Here is a 16,206-nt window from a genome sequence, read left to right as displayed (position 1 = left end):
TTGCAGTCCATTTATCTCTAAAATTTTAATTATAGTAAATATTACCGCCCAGGGACTTAGAAGCAGCTATTGTATGTCAGTAAGACAATGATAAATGGGGCTGTAAAATCCATGTAACTGGATTTTTGTGTGTGTTGCACAGCGCTTATCCAATGCATACATTGATCGTTTCTAGCTTCAGCTCAAATTTTAGAATTTATAGTCATCCAGAATTAAAATTCACACTGTGTGCTCTGGTCCCAGATGAACTGTGTTCTTGGTCAGCAGATATGTAGCAGAAAACCCCTTACTCAAATACTTTGAAATTAGCCATAATGTAGTTTAAGGAAGCACGTCTTATAATTTGCCCATCTTCCATCGCTTTGCATCAGCTGCATAGCTGAGCTGAGAAATATCTTCATCATGTTGTTTAGTTAGCAATGTTTTTTGAAACATCAATGTAATGGTAACATCCTAAAATGACCTTAAAAACTACTAAACAACTTTACATTTTGAATAATAGAAGATCTGACAAAAACAAAAAGTTTTATAAAATGGTAAACCTTATATTTCAGTGGTCTGAACAAAAATGGCAGACTGACTGAAAATGCAAATTAATTCTCTGAAGGTGGTTACCCCTGTACAAAGCAGTACTGCTCTATATGGATGTAAGATGAAAAGAAATGTAATTGAAACTGAAGACAGTCAGTTCTCCTCAGATGTATACTTGTATAACATGAATGGCCTATTTAAAGGTCCGAACAGCGAATTTGCAGGTATGTATTAAACTTATGGGATATCATATTAAATAAATATTTATGTAAACATTAATATTGAAGGAATAGAAACAGCTAAAGGTGTAACTGTGAATTTGGACTGTCAGTACAGTTAATCTGAAATACACTAGAGCTTCTAACTTGTTTGGTCTCAGACAAGATTTACTGTATCATAAGATTTGAAATGTTTTAAGCAAGTACAACATAACTTCATATTTGTATAGTCTGCACTGATATATTTGAATGGCTGTCAATGGTGAAAGATGTTTTTTTGCAGCCATATGTTGTAACTTAGTTATGGCATCCTATCAGCTGTTATCTATCTCAGTTTATATGTATGTCCTGAATCTGTCTTTCTTCTTTCTCCTCCATCTGCCCCTTTAACAACTCAAACCTGGATACGTGGTCTTCCAGACAGTGTGTTTGTTTGTGTGTTTGAGAGAGAGAGAGTAAAGGGCTGTGAGAAAGACTGCATGCTCCATTACTGCGCAAAGCCCGTAGGGGACGGGGATGAAGAAAAGAAAATGATAATATTGAAGGTAAAGGAAGAAAACAATAAACAACTACGCAAGCAGAAAACTAGAAGGATAAAGAAAAAAGTGAAAGAAATTGGAAAGCGTGTGAAAAAAAAAGCCCAATATAGACAGAGGCAAATCAAACACTGACAGAGGGTAGAGTTCATATTGAGGGCAGTTCATCCATAAACTGGACACTCTTTAAATCCTCATGCTTTTCACTTAAGCCACATCTCGAAGTCTAAGACATCCTCCTTCATGCAGACTGGTATCACTTGCATCAAGGGATAATAAGGTAAATTTTTCAGGAGATGGAGAGTAAAATAACAGTGATTATAGCCCGGCTTTCATCACTCTGTCTTTCATCCCGTCGCTCTCTCTAGCCCCTCCGGATTTATGGAAACCGACGTCGCATTTCCTTCGCGGTTGTGGTGATGTCCTCGGCGAAATGCCAGCGTTCTCTTGATTAATGTGCCTGCTCTGTTCCAATCAATGTCACAGTGGGAGGGAAATGCCATGTGTTTTAAATGGCCAGCTTTCGCACATGGGCCGGTTTTATGAGCTTGGCCTCCCGCGGACTTGCACAAACACTCTTTCCTGTCGGTGAGACAGCTTGGGTCTGAAAAATAAAAACGACGACAGAAGATTGCAAGGTAGATGGCAGCAGCCTGTCAAACAGGTCCTTCTAATAAACATATATTGACCATTTCTTGCACTTTAAACCAGGTTTGACATTCTGAATTTATTCAATACGTTAAAACATGTCCACGTTTGACGTTGTAATGAACTTTTCTCCTTTCTATTTGTTGGAATCAGGTCAAAGTAACTACTTTTTTCTTTAAAAGATGGTAATGCACCATACATTAAAGGAATTGTTCACCCAAAAATCATTTACTCAAGTTACTCAATTACTCAAGTTGTTCCAAACCTGAATGAATTTCTTTCTTCCACTGAACATAAAAGACATTTTGAAGAATACAGATATTTGTATTGTAATCATACTTTATGATATTATGGTTTTTACTGTTTTTAAGATCAAATAAACGCAAACCTAGCGAGTATAAAACTTTTTTCAAAAACATTATAAAATCTTACCGACCCCAAACTTTTGAACAATTTTATATATTGTATTATGATCCAATTATAATAAAAAAATATTTTACCCTAAAAATGTATCAATCATGTCCACAATCCCCATGTGTGACTGCAAATAATACCTTTCTACAATGGCATAACTTGCTGCTGCGTGTCGGTATAACTCCCAAGATCACTGCCCTGTTGACATTATAAAAAAAAAATACTGAATGCGCACCAGGAAAAAAAAAAAAAAAGCCAATTTAAGAAACTATAACATCAATAACATTTTTAATCTCCAAAGAATCAATTATCCAACTAACATCTTGCCAACTAAGTAAAGTCAACTAATGTAGAAGAATCTAATGGCCTAACGTGACGTTTGAAGCCATTTGAGTGCTATATCTCTGGTGAGTCCATCAATGTGTTTAGTCTGCCTTCATAAAATAGGGTCCCAGGCCAGTCATGAGCCTTCGTCAGTGCTGCTGACTCATCAACTAGCACAGCTGCACCAGCGGAACATGGTAACTCAAAACACCAATCTGCCCAAACACATACAACAAAGGAAAAAAGAAACATAAATTGGTCCCTAAACTGACAGCACTGGGTCTTTGTAATTTCAGAAAGATGTCTTCACCCCACAGTAAACATTTCATTTCTGATGAGACAACAAGTCCTGTGTTACTACAGAGCTTAGCCATGCTCTCAGCTTCTGCTTGCTGGTGAAGACATTCCATGCAAAACCAATCAACAGAAGACAGCCTTTATCCAAACTCCATGCTACAGAGTGCATACATTCCAACAGAAACACTTCAGTAGAAAAGATATACACAATTTAACTTGCCGATTATTAGCTAACATTTGTTTCAGGAATGCATTCAGCATTGCTATTAAAGGGATATTTGTAGGTGAGATGAATGTGTATTTAAATTGGGTCATTTATGTAGTAGAAATGTGAAATTATTTTAGAAGTTTGTGCCTTCAAGACTGAGAAATGTGTGAGAAATGTGAGAAATGTTTCATGTGGATGAAAGACAACAACTCTCAGAATGCACTTGCTTTGCTGCCCTACAAGGCCACTCCCAAGCCACGCCTACCGGTTACAGAGGGCACTATCTGAAGAAATGATACAACTAGGCTACTAGTTGACTCGAAACTGAAAAGACACCGTTTTATCATGACATCCCACCCCCTATGGGCGGGTTGAAAACATGCGGAACTAGCTCCTACTACTGGCTGTGGTCTAGCCTCTGGCCAAAAAAGCCACAGATGACGCAAAATGACGATCCCAGCTTACAATTTTGTGTTTAAAGTCACCCTGAAATCAAAATGGACAATTATTGTTTTTTTATTAGAATATTGCAGTATTTATGATAAATGATTTATCCATACACATTATTTTGTTTTAAATTCATGTGCCTTGGTAATCTTTAATCAAAATAACTTCCCCTCTCACTTGCAGTGACATCTCTTCTCTAATGACATGTTTTGTAGAACATCCTGTCACTACTAATATGACATCACAGCAATAGCAAACTACAAAAATCCAACTATCCAATTAATTCCCGATGGACAAAATCAAGTCCAGCCCTACATTTTTCTTGTTCGAGAAGCCATTTTACTCAGATATATGTAACAATAATGAAGACTATCGCAAATTCAGTTTCAAGCTGACATAAAAGAATGTTTTCGGTTCCAAAGTTACGGAAATATTACTTCCGTATATTCTGTGAATGTTCAAAACGTTCATTTTATAAATGTTTTATGAACATTTTTTGGTTACTCGAACATTGTGTTAGCAAAATGTTAGCAGAATGTTCCCTTTTTATGTTCTAAGAACGTTTTCCTAACATTCCCAGAGGATGGTTCAAGACATCAGGCTGCAATGGCGAGTTAGGTTTGCTAAGGGAAAGGCAAAAGGATTAGAATAGTCCCTTTTTTATCTGCATAATATCCCTCGAAAGCTGGACCATAGATACAGCATATTAGCTTTCAGGTACAGTCAGCAACCCTCAACTTTGCAATTTCTGTCGAGGCAGAGATGATGCCACAGAGCCTGACTCTGTCAGTGCTTGCTGACCAAAGTCACGTAAGATGAACTAATCATCCCAGACACGATCTGATGCTGCTCAGCCTGACTGCGTTCATAACTATAGTGGGCTGAGGTGATCTGTGTCCGTTGCTCAGAGGCACAGATACACATCAGAATACAGAAGCATGCAGCGTTTAAGACATTTGTATTATAAGAAAAAAGCTGCACAGCCTGCTGTGAAAAAACACCCAGTGGTATAAGGTTGTATTATTGTAAAACAACAAATGCCCCAGTGTGTAAATCTCCAATTTGATATGTTGAAAGATAGGCCTAGGCATTTTTTCCTCTGTCATCATATTTCTCATATCAACACAGTCCCAAAGCAAAACCTTGTGAGAATGCTGTGATGTTTGAAACCAGTAGTAACTGAATTTGAGTCTATGCCACACTTCAAGCTGTGAGAACATTTTTCTTAACACATACACGTAAATGTTTCAGTGACTAACTACAGCTGATTCATTATTTAAGACGCTTTCAGATAAAAGGGAAATGTGGCTTAGTAGGGATCAACTGGAGGGTCGTGACTCAGAAATGGACAGCAGGGAAAAACAATGCTGAATGCACATACTATATAATACATGAGTTTTCAAACTTGACGATATACTCTGGTACCTGATGATATTCACATTTGGCCAGCAACAGAGAAATATCATTTTTGTGTGCAGTCAGTGTAGTTACAACCAGCAGGGGGTCACATAAGACAACCCCTGACCCCTTGTGATAGTGGAGAAGGATTTTTATAATTCCATTACTTTACATCCACCTTTTTCCTAACGAGCCTACTGAGTTTTCCACTCAAAAAGACTGAAACAAATAATCCTTATCCATCAGTCTGACTGAATGAACTGTATCTCTTCATGTTCTCATGTTCAGACTTCAAGAGTATAAAGTAACGCTTGGTATTTTAATGTGACACGGTAACAAGAATATCTATGGCAAGAGCTTTTTTCAGTCTGCTGCGTTCTGTCCTCCTGATTATTTTCTTTTTTCCTTTGTATTCCGCTGTAACAGTATGAAAAAGACAACATATACTGCGCATTTGTGGTCTGTTCCTGATTTAATTTATGAAATAGCCCATGAATAATTCATTTGAATGCACAAAGTATCGCACGTTTTTCTCCTCAAATCCTCACGTCTCTTTCCAGGTTTGTTTTCACACGGATGCTTTAAAATGTAATTGTCTCCCCTTTTCACTTCTAATCCCTATTAGCAGTGTTTATTGGAATGTTTCTAAATCCAGTAAATACAATATTGTCTGTCAAAATGATGGAAACCACTTTGAAATATTATCTCTTTATGTTCCAGTTAATTAACATTATTAATTAAGGCAACGAGTTACATAATACAGACATAGGCCTGCATCTTAGTGATATATTACACGTCCGTAATATTGCTGCGGAAATAATCAGGGGTTATTCAGTCTGTGGGAGTGATTTGTTAATGCTTTTACACTTTTAAATATCCTTTTAATGTTCGATGGTTGAAGGCTTAGTAGAATAATGTCATCTCATTGTACCCAGTTTTTGAAAATGCTTAATATTTAGCAAACCTTTCGCTGATTGTTTAGTTTAACGGAAGTTACTCCCATAATTCAGCAAAGCATCATAGGCCTGGGGTCACCAAGGCTGTATTTATTTGAACAAAAATACAATAAAAACAGTAATATATAATATATATATAAAATGTAATTTATTCCTGTGATGGCAAAACTGAATTTTCAGCAGGCATTACTCCAGTCTTCAGTGTCACATGATCATTTAGAAATCATTATAATATTCTGACTTGGAGCTCAAGAAACATTTCTTATTATTATCAGTGAAAACAGCTGTGCTGCCTTATATTTTTGTGGAAACTGATATACATTTTTTTTTTCAGTATTAGAAACTCAGAAAGGAAAGAGAGCTGGATCCAAATGCAGTGTGTTTAATAAATCAAGGTAAAGGTACAAAATCAACTCGAAAGAAACCAGAAATCCAAGGAACAGAACTGAGGACACAGGACAATACATCCATACATGGAAGACCAGAAAAAAGAACACAAGAAACACTGGGGATTAAATACACAAGGGCTAACAACGTCAAACTTGGGAACAATCAAGACTAATGAACAGGGGGAACCAATGAGCAAAAGGACATCCAAGGACTACAAACATGGCACAAGGAACATGAAACACTTCAGCATAAGTCCAGGGGCAAACACAGGGAACATAAGTGCGTTCACACCATGTCGTAATTGCTGCAATTCTGAGATTTCAACTTGTAAAAAGCGTTCACTTCCCCGTAAAGCTCGTAATTACAACTTGTAAGCTCCTACTTGTACCACGTGACCATTACAGATTCATTTAGGCGTTTATAATGTTGCCATAGAAACGCATAATTCCCACTCAGAGGACACATCTCTGAGTAGAACATCACATGTTGTCATCTCAAAATTATGGTAATTACGACATGGCGTGAAAGCAGCACACGTAGCAGCATCTGGCAATATCTATTCAGTAAAATCACTATTTTTTAATTCCCTGATATTTCCAGGTTTTTGGATTCGTTGTATTTTTCTGTGGAACACTAAATCCAATGGGAAGGCCTGCTTTTACTGTATGGAACACTTAAATCATTTCATCACTCACTCACTAACAATTCAGTCGCTATGTACTACAAAATATGTGCTGTACATCTGCTAAAAGCAGTTTAACATGCTGCCGGTGTTCTTAGTTGGCAATCTAATGCGATACACTTAGATGCACACAAGCAGAGAAAAAAAAAGAACAAGAAAAGAGTGATAAAAATGAGTTTGTTGTGTGTTCACTGAAGTGCTACACAGTGTAGGCCCTAGTGGCTACAGATGAAAGCAGTGTTAGCACTCAATCGTCTCACACTTCAATAAATCACATCAAATCCAGCAAATGCGTTGCCAACAAGGGGCAAAAGAACATTTCTGATCATTAGGATCAGAATGAGTAAAAATTCTAATTAACCTTTTAAGACCTTATTGAGCACCTAGATGCTGCAGTGAAATACATTTCCTTTTTCAGATACAGCATATTGGTGCTGACTTGAGATATCAATTTAGACAGTCACCCCCTCCTACCCTTTGCTGACAAATTGATTGTGGCTGATGTGACTAATCAAAGGAAATGTTAAGACCTACACAGTCTAGTCTCTCATCTTGATGCTGAGTGGACTCTTTAACTCCTTACAGATTCAAATTGTTTGATTATCATAATATAAAAAAAGATGAAAAACTTTGCAGGTACAGAAGCTAATTTAACGTGACATCCTTTTTGGATAGCGTTTTGATATCTAGGACACATACAGAGTTGTGCATGTTCATGTCACACAAAAAAAAAAGAATTAATATAGCATTATGTGTCACATTATACTGTTAAATATATGGTTTCAAACCAACAATCTGTAAGGTTACTTTAAGGTTCTGGAGGGCTGTACATGGACACAGGACAAGGAAAACTCTAATTTTAAGTAATGCTCACCTCAGCTAAAGGCTAATGAACACTAATAAGATCACCAATTATTAGCCATTCATTGGAGAGGAAAGAAGTTTTGATGACTCAGATAAGGATTATTTAGAGACTATAATCGAATGAGACTTTTGGCTAGAATGTAGGTGTCTTAGAGAGAAGGTCTTGTATGATCACCAATGACCAAATTACACAGTGCAGAAGTATAATATAATATAAAAATTACAGTTTTTCTCAGTCATTTGGTGCATTTCTCAGATCACAACTGAAATTCTCAAAACTACGTGTTCAACCTCCACATCATCTAGTCACTTTATGTGCACATCATAAAAGCAATTTCTCATTATTTTGAACAAATTGCAAATGCTTTGCTACATTAATGTGCAATTGATTATGTACAATTATCTGCTGTTTCCTATTATCAATTGCTTATGTCATGTTGATCAAAATATATTATACTGGTTCCCTGTTGAATAGTCGTACCCCTCAAAACATTAGTTCCTTGCATAAGTTTTCATGTCAAGTTTAGTTTTGCCAAGTCTTTTGTTTATTTTGTTTTTGGTTCATGGATTGTTGGTTCATGGATCTTGTTTAATAAACTGCACTTGGGTTCTCACTACAACTTGCCAAATTTCAGTGGAAATTTGTTACAGAAATGTAAAGGGCTAGAGGAACCAATGATCAACCCGTTCTCTAAAATAGCTCAGAGATGCATGAAGCTTCAATTGGAAAGCATATATAGACAGAGCACAACACAGTGTTACAAATTCTGACAATGGAAGAACAAGGAAACAAACTAGGTCAACAGCCACGAAGAAGAAGAGTAAGAATGTGTGGTGGAATGGTATGGAAGCAAAACAGTGGAAGAGGTAGAAGAGGCCAAGATTGTAGACATGTTTCTGATGAAACAAGGGCCACTATTGTGGACCATGTTCTCAGTCATGACCTTATGGCCGAAGCGGGTCGAAAGGTACAGCCGAATGTTGGGAGCACAACTGTGTTCTCAATCATTCAAACGTCTGTAGACAAAACAGGTATGCAATGTTCACTATACTGTAATACTTACTGTAATGCTATATCTAGTCCTCTTGCATTTTACATTACTAGTGCAAAATGCCCGTGCAAAATCAGTTTTTAAGTGTGTTTTTAGTAATTGTTGGTTTGGTGTGTTTGAGTTACAAAAGTTCGGTGACATTTTTATTTGTGCATGGTAGAAAACAACGTGAACTCCGAGAAAACGCTATATGCTTGAGCAAACATTTTGTGAATAGGCTACTACAAATGATGCCCGTGAAAGAGAATGTGAACGCATTGAAAAGGATGTTTTGTTGGTGAATAGCATTTACACAGTAGCGATAACATTAAGCGCACCAGAATGAAATATAATATCCAGAAGTAAACAGCATAGCTGACTTATAGATTCAGTTAACATCCACAAATAAGCGCGTTGATTCAGGGAGCAGTGCAAAGTGCCCGTGCAAAATCATTTTTTGTGAGCTGATCGCCATCAAAAAAGTTCAGGAGATATTTCTTAGCGATGGCTGATTTCAACAGTTTCAATATGATAAAAAATAACTTTTATATTGATTCAATGGATAAATTGCATTTTGGAAAAAAAAAGTGTCATGAATTTATTGCATTTTTGGGAAAAAATAATCTGTTTTTATAATAAATCTTTGAAAATCAAAATCTGGATTTGAATTTATGTTATTATAACCTAAAGATGCTATGTGAAAGTTTGAAACAGAAAATAGTGGTTTTCATCTTGCCACTTTCTTGGTAAAGAAAACACATTTTTACTCAAATTAATCAAAATGGATTTATCATGGATTTATCACGTTTTGGAACCAAACTATAATATTCAGAAGTAAACAGTGTAGCTGACTGAGTATTTATGTCAGAATGTTTATTTTTAAACCACAACCTTCTTGGGGCTTCTTTGACCGATACAACCATAGATATCATATATAAATCCATCTTGGCCATCTTGTCACAGTGAAGCTGTGAATTAAGGTGAGTGATCAGCATGCACACAAATCCTCTTATCTCGCTGAAATCTTGACGGATTTACAAACGGTTTGGTTTCTTACAAACGTTATTAACGTGGCTATAATTCCGAATGCTTGAACATGTATGTTATAATTATTCATATGTATGCAGTGTATGTATGCAGTGTCATAACTACATCTCTGACGTTTATAACAAACCAAACCGTTTGAAAATCGGTAGAAAATTGAGCAAGTTATGGTTATTTAAAATATGCACCATTAAACGAGTGAGCGAGCACACTGTGGCAAGATGGCCACCACGTGCGGACGTCGACCTCCATTGGCCAGCAGCGCGCACGAGACATCTAGCCTTTATATATGATATCTATGGATACAACCCTCTAATGTCAGAATGTTTATTTTTAAACCACAACCTTCTAAAAATTATATATTTAACGATATATTTTGCATTTCTCATCCAAACAACGTCAAACTTGGCACTGCACTTACTCGTGCCCGTAGCGAGACACCTGTCGAGTTTGAAATCCATCGGACTAAGGGTTCGAGAGATATGCGAATAACAGACATACACACACACACACACACACACACAGACAGACACACAGACGTTTCTGTAATTTATTGATAGATACAGTAAATATACTTTATAGAGACATATAACACACATACATATATACAGTATGTGTATATACAGTGAGGAAAATAAGTATTTGAACACCCTGCTATTTTGCAAGTTCTCCCACTTAGAAATCATGGAGGGGTCTGAAATTGTCATCGTAGGTGCATGTCCACTGTGAGAGACATAATATAAAAAAAAAAATCCAGAAATCACAATATATGATTTTTTAACTATTTATTTGTATGATACAGCTACAAATAAGTATTTGAACACCTGTCTATCAGCTAGAATTCTGACCCTCAAAGACCTGTTAGTCTGCCATTAAAATGTCCACCTCCACTCAATTTATTATCCTAAATTAGATGCACCTGTTTGAGGTCGTTAGCTGCATAAAGGCACCTGTCCACCCCATACAATCAGTAAGAATCCAACTACTAACATGGCCAAGACCAAAGAGCTTTCCAAAGACACTAGAGACAAAATTGTACACCTCCACAAGGCTGGAAAGGGCTACGGGGAAATTGCCAAGCAGCTTGGTGAAAAAAGGTCCACTGTTGGAGCAATCATTAGAAAATGGAAGAAGCTAAACATGACTGTCAATCTCCCTCGGACTGGGGCTCCATGCAAGATCTCACCTCGTGGGGTCTCAATGATCCTAAGAAAGGTGAGAAATCAGCCCAGAACTACACGGGAGGAGCTGGTCAATGACCTAAAAAAGAGCTGGGACCACCGTTTCCAAGGTTACTGTTGGTAATACACTAAGACGTCATGGTTTGAAATCATGCATGGCACGGAAGGTTCCCCTGCTTAAACCAGCACATGTCAAGGCCCGTCTTAAGTTTGCCAATGACCATTTGGATGATCCAGAGGAGTCATGGGAGAAAGTCATGTGGTCAGATGAGACCAAAATAGAACTTTTTGGTCATAATTCCACTAAACGTGTTTGGAGGAAGAAGAATGATGAGTACCATCCCAAGAACACCATCCCTACTGTGAAGCATGGGGGTGGTAGCATCATGCTTTGGGGTGTTTTTCTGCACATGGGACAGGGCGACTGCACTGTATTAAGGAGAGGATGACCGGGGCCATGTATTGCGAGATTTTGGGGAACAACCTCCTTCCCTCAGTTAGAGCATTGAAGATGGGTCGAGGCTGGGTCTTCCAACATGACAATGACCCGAAGCACACAGCCAGGATAACCAAGGAGTGGCTCTGTAAGAAGCATATCAAGGTTCTGGCGTGGCCTAGCCAGTCTCCAGACCTAAACCCAATAGAGAATCTTTGGAGGGAGCTCAAACTCCGTGTTTCTCAGCGACAGCCCAGAAACCTGACTGATCTAAGATCTCTGTGCCAAAATCCCTCCTGCAGTGTGTGCAAACCTGGTGAAAAACTACAGGACGTTTGACCTCTGTAATTGCAAACAAAGGCTACTGTACCAAATATTAACATTGATTTTCTCAGGTGTTCAAATACTTATTTGCAGCTGTATCATACAAATAAATAGTTAAAAAATCATACATTGTGATTTCTGGATTTTTTTTTTTAGATTATGTCTCTCACAGTGGACATGCACCTACGATGACAATTTCAGACCCCTCCATGATTTCTAAGTGGGAGAACTTGCAAAATAGCAGGGTGTTCAAATACTTATTTTCCTCACTGTATATATATATATATATATATATATATTATATATACATACATACACACACATACTGTATGTTTATCTCTGTGTGTGTGTTACATTTTGTCTCTATAAAGTACAGTATATGTAATGAATAAAGTGGACTACTGAAATATAGCATTATTTGTTGCATAATTTGTTGACAGACCAACAGTAAAAATGTAACTGAATTCTGTCCATGCAGTCTCTTGCAATCAATATCTCACATTTTTGATCATTGTCATCAAAATCGTAGCCATAGTTTACATCTGAAAATACTGACAGAGTACACTGTTATATTGACAACATGACTAAGCATTTTGACTATCTTGTTTGTGAACAATGACACAAGGACTTGTCATTCTGATGGCACTGATATGTTCATTGACATAAATACTTACTTTTGAGAGATGAACTAAGGATTTTGAGTAAGTTACAGGCTTTTGCAGGTAATCCATTGTGTGGTGCTGTTTTGAGAAATGCACTTAATGGCTTAAACTAATATGTTTAGATAAAACATTAAACATATTAAGCACTTAATCAAACATTAATTACTGCTTTAGGTTTTCAAATCTCTTGAAACATTATCTCAAAATATATTTTACAACACACTGAGCATTGAGTAAGAAGGAACAAAAAAATCACTGTATCTTTATATAAAGGGCTGTATTTATTTTGGGGGAAGTGAAATAAATCTTGACCTGAGTGGCCGATACTTTAAGTGTAATATGCTCCAATAGCCTGTGAATTATGGTCACAGTTATGGATTTTTCTTGTGAAAAAGGCATATTTGCAAAACAAGCTGTGTGAATCCTGTTTCTGTATAATATGACATTATCTATGATCGATTAGTTATGAACTATTCTCTTTTGCTTATTATGCAGAGATTCTAGACAGGAGCAGTTACATTCATAGTGATGAATGGTGGCCATTTGACCCACTTTTACATATCTCCAGATACACGACTGAAATTCTAAACACCCCGGCTGTGTCTTACGATCGAATGACCTGCCTTGCTAGATGGTAAGAACACATTAGTACTTGTACATTTAGTGTTTATTGTGATAACAAAGAATGCTCACTTTGCAGCGCTCACAGATGCTATCCAGACTTGTTTATCTGCATTAGTGCTATATGGCATCAGGAAAATATAGCCGAAACTGTCATCCCAAATTTTTTGTCTGCTCCTTCAACCGCCAGGCAGCATCCATGTATTTAGTGATTTCAGAGTTCTGCCGTGGAAAGTTAAATCTTCTGTCACTGCGATCTGAGACAAGCTGAAGTGCACAAAAGAGCTGATTAGTATTATGAAAGATGTTTTCAGTTTTATACTGTACAGCTGATGGTTAAATTACATACATACAGTAATCTTGGATACTATAATATGCAAATTGGGAGTACATCCACTATGGGGTTTGCAAATGTAAAATAAAGTAAATTACAAAAAACAAACTGGTTACACTTTAGATTAGGGTCCAGTTCTCACTATTAACTAACTATTAACTACAACTTTTGCCTCAAACTCCTAATTACTGCTTAATAATAGTTAGTAAGGTAGTTGTTAAGATTAGGTATTGGGTGGGATTAAGGAATGTAGAATAAAGTCATGCAGAATAAGGCATTAATATGTGCTTTCTAAGTACTAATAAACAGTCAATATACTAGTAATATGCAATTATCCATGCTAATAGCAGCTAGATTATGTAGTGAGAATTAGACCCTGAACTAAAGTGTTACCAAGGTTTTTTAGCAGTTAGATTTAGAAGCAAAAGCTGCCCGATTTAGCAGATTTATTAAAATAAGCATTTTAAATTTTTTTATGCATAGCTTAATAAATAAATATGTAACACTTTACAATCAAGTCCCATTTGTTAATGTTAATGAAATATTAACTAACAATGAGCAATACATTTGTTACAGTATTTATTCATCTTTGTTAAAGTCAGTTAATAAAAATACCGGTACAACTTTTCAGTGTTAGTTCATGTTAGCTTAGGTCTATTAAATAATATTAACACATTGATTCATGTTAACAAATGTAAACTAATGTTAACAAATGGAACCATATTTAAAGTGTTACCAATAAATAAAACTAAATTGTATCCTAAATGTTAATATAAAATCTAAATATCTTGAGCTAAACAATTAGAGAACATTAATGACTCTTTTTAGATAGATAGATAGATAGATAGATAGATAGATAGATAGATAGATAGATAGATAGATAGATAGATAGGAACTTACTAGAGGAGTGGACATCCATCCTATCTCTTGTGCTTCAGTCTGAGGGTGAGTATACTTCTTTGCTGGCTCCAGACGGGCCCCGTGTATGGCCTGGAGGAAAGCAGCTATACAAAATTTTTTGTCAATTCACTTTACGTGTTATGTTTAGAATTTAAGTTTCACATGTTCCTTTGCCCATAATCTTTAAGCTAATAAGGTTAAGCATATCTGGCTTGCTGTCCGCAGTGGAGAGGCGTGAGGAAGCGGCTTCAACTCGCTTCCAGTGGGACTACTAATGCTTGGATGATGAGTATGGTAGCAAGATGCCTAAATTATATTGGTGGAGGTGGAGGGATGCCAAAACATGCTGTTAACTTTGAAATTGAAATATTAGATGGGTTCACTCCTCCCGAAATTACGTTGTGAAACTTAAATTAGAGTTTAGAATTTAAAAAGCCAGGGCCAACTCGTATGTGAATGTATGGTTATATTTTGTGGCTCTAACATAACTGTAGTTTTGGCGGCAACTAGGCTAACGTTACATTAAATTCTGCTACGTCGAAATACTTACAGTCTTCCTCTTCCTTTCTGTAGGTGATGTTGGACATGGGTTTGTCAGTCAAAATGTGCACTGAAAACAAAAACAAAGAGGCTCTTTTAAATATTTAGTCAAAGTTAACAGAGAGATGCGTGAAGCTCTGCACTCACGTTTCTTTAAGGGATTGATGTTAAACTCCGTGTACAGCTTCTGGGTTCTCAGCTCCTTCTTTATTGTCTCGACATGAATAGCATTCTGGTGAACTATGTCCACGGGCTTTTTTTCTTTAGGGTTTGCCATATTGTCCAAAGTGTTATAAATTATTTTTCAGTTGCTAATGTTTGCTGGTATGATCTCCGAATCACTTCCAGCAACTTCCCTCTTCTCTAAGAATTGTGTTGCTTGGCAACCGTAAATAAAGCGCTAAAATGCTATAATATGTTTTCTCCACACGAGGTCGCTCAAACCCCAGCAATAAGCTTGCAACAGAAGTTCATGGTTGTATTTTCTGTCCTAATGTATTTCAATGGTAGCCTATGTAAGGCAGTTATATTATTATAAGGCAGTTATAGTAATAATGTTGGAGTATTATTACTCCAACAGGGACCATTATCTACTTGTGATTGATTATCTACTTGAATGAATAAATGAATGAATGAATGAAAAATATTTTTTATGTAAAGTGCTGTTTAATGTGCAAAATTTGTTGTGGTATAAGAACCAAGAATATACAAAATTAATCCTATTTTGTAGAAAATCAATCAATCAGTCTTTGGCAAGGGAAATGTCCAAATGAAATATTCAGGAAAATTATTAATATTTTTTGAATATTGGTATATTAAAGTGTCCATCGTATGCACACTTTAGAATCTCACCAGAAGTAGTAGTACTTTTTACCTACTCTTTTATGAGTAGGCTACTGTGAATTTGGACATTTTTGTCACATACTGTTTTTCACCTACTATATATAGGGCCTAGTAGGGAAGTATGTGATTACGGATGCAGCCGAAGTGGTCGGAAGCCTTAGACGTCTTCCTTAGACTAGAAAAAGTGGAGGAGAGCGGGCGCCATCCTGCAAAGAACGAAAGATAAAAAGTGCTGAGCGTGTTTGTGCTGAGCGTTTCTATAATTCACGCGTGCAACTAATTTAATGTTCTATATATTTTTAAATATTGTATGCTATCACGAAAAATGTAGTATCCTGCGGATAGTATGGGGGCACTGCCCTCCTTGCTCCCCTTAG

The 16,206-nt window shown here is 36.7% G+C and overlaps 1 protein-coding gene across 1 annotated transcript; it reads right to left on the bottom strand.

Annotated features, from left to right (window-relative positions):
- Nucleotides 1-12,275: 12,275 nt before the first annotated feature.
- Nucleotides 12,276-15,348, bottom strand: cfap144 (cilia and flagella associated protein 144). The gene is made up of 4 exons (XM_084127655.1): nt 15,134-15,348; nt 14,997-15,056; nt 14,447-14,550; nt 12,276-13,479 (listed from the first exon to the last, which is right to left on the bottom strand). Exons 1-4 carry the CDS (start codon nt 15,261-15,263, stop codon nt 13,366-13,368), a joined length of 408 nt encoding a protein of 135 aa, XP_083983781.1. The 5' UTR covers nt 15,264-15,348; the 3' UTR covers nt 12,276-13,365.
- Between the last annotated feature and the right edge of the window lie 858 nt (nt 15,349-16,206).

Source organism: Abramis brama, assembly GCF_963993115.1.
Source record: "Abramis brama genome assembly, chromosome: 11".
NCBI classification, from domain to species: Eukaryota; Metazoa; Chordata; class Actinopteri; order Cypriniformes; family Leuciscidae; genus Abramis; species Abramis brama.
This window is presented reverse-complemented; position numbering and strand designations above follow the sequence as displayed.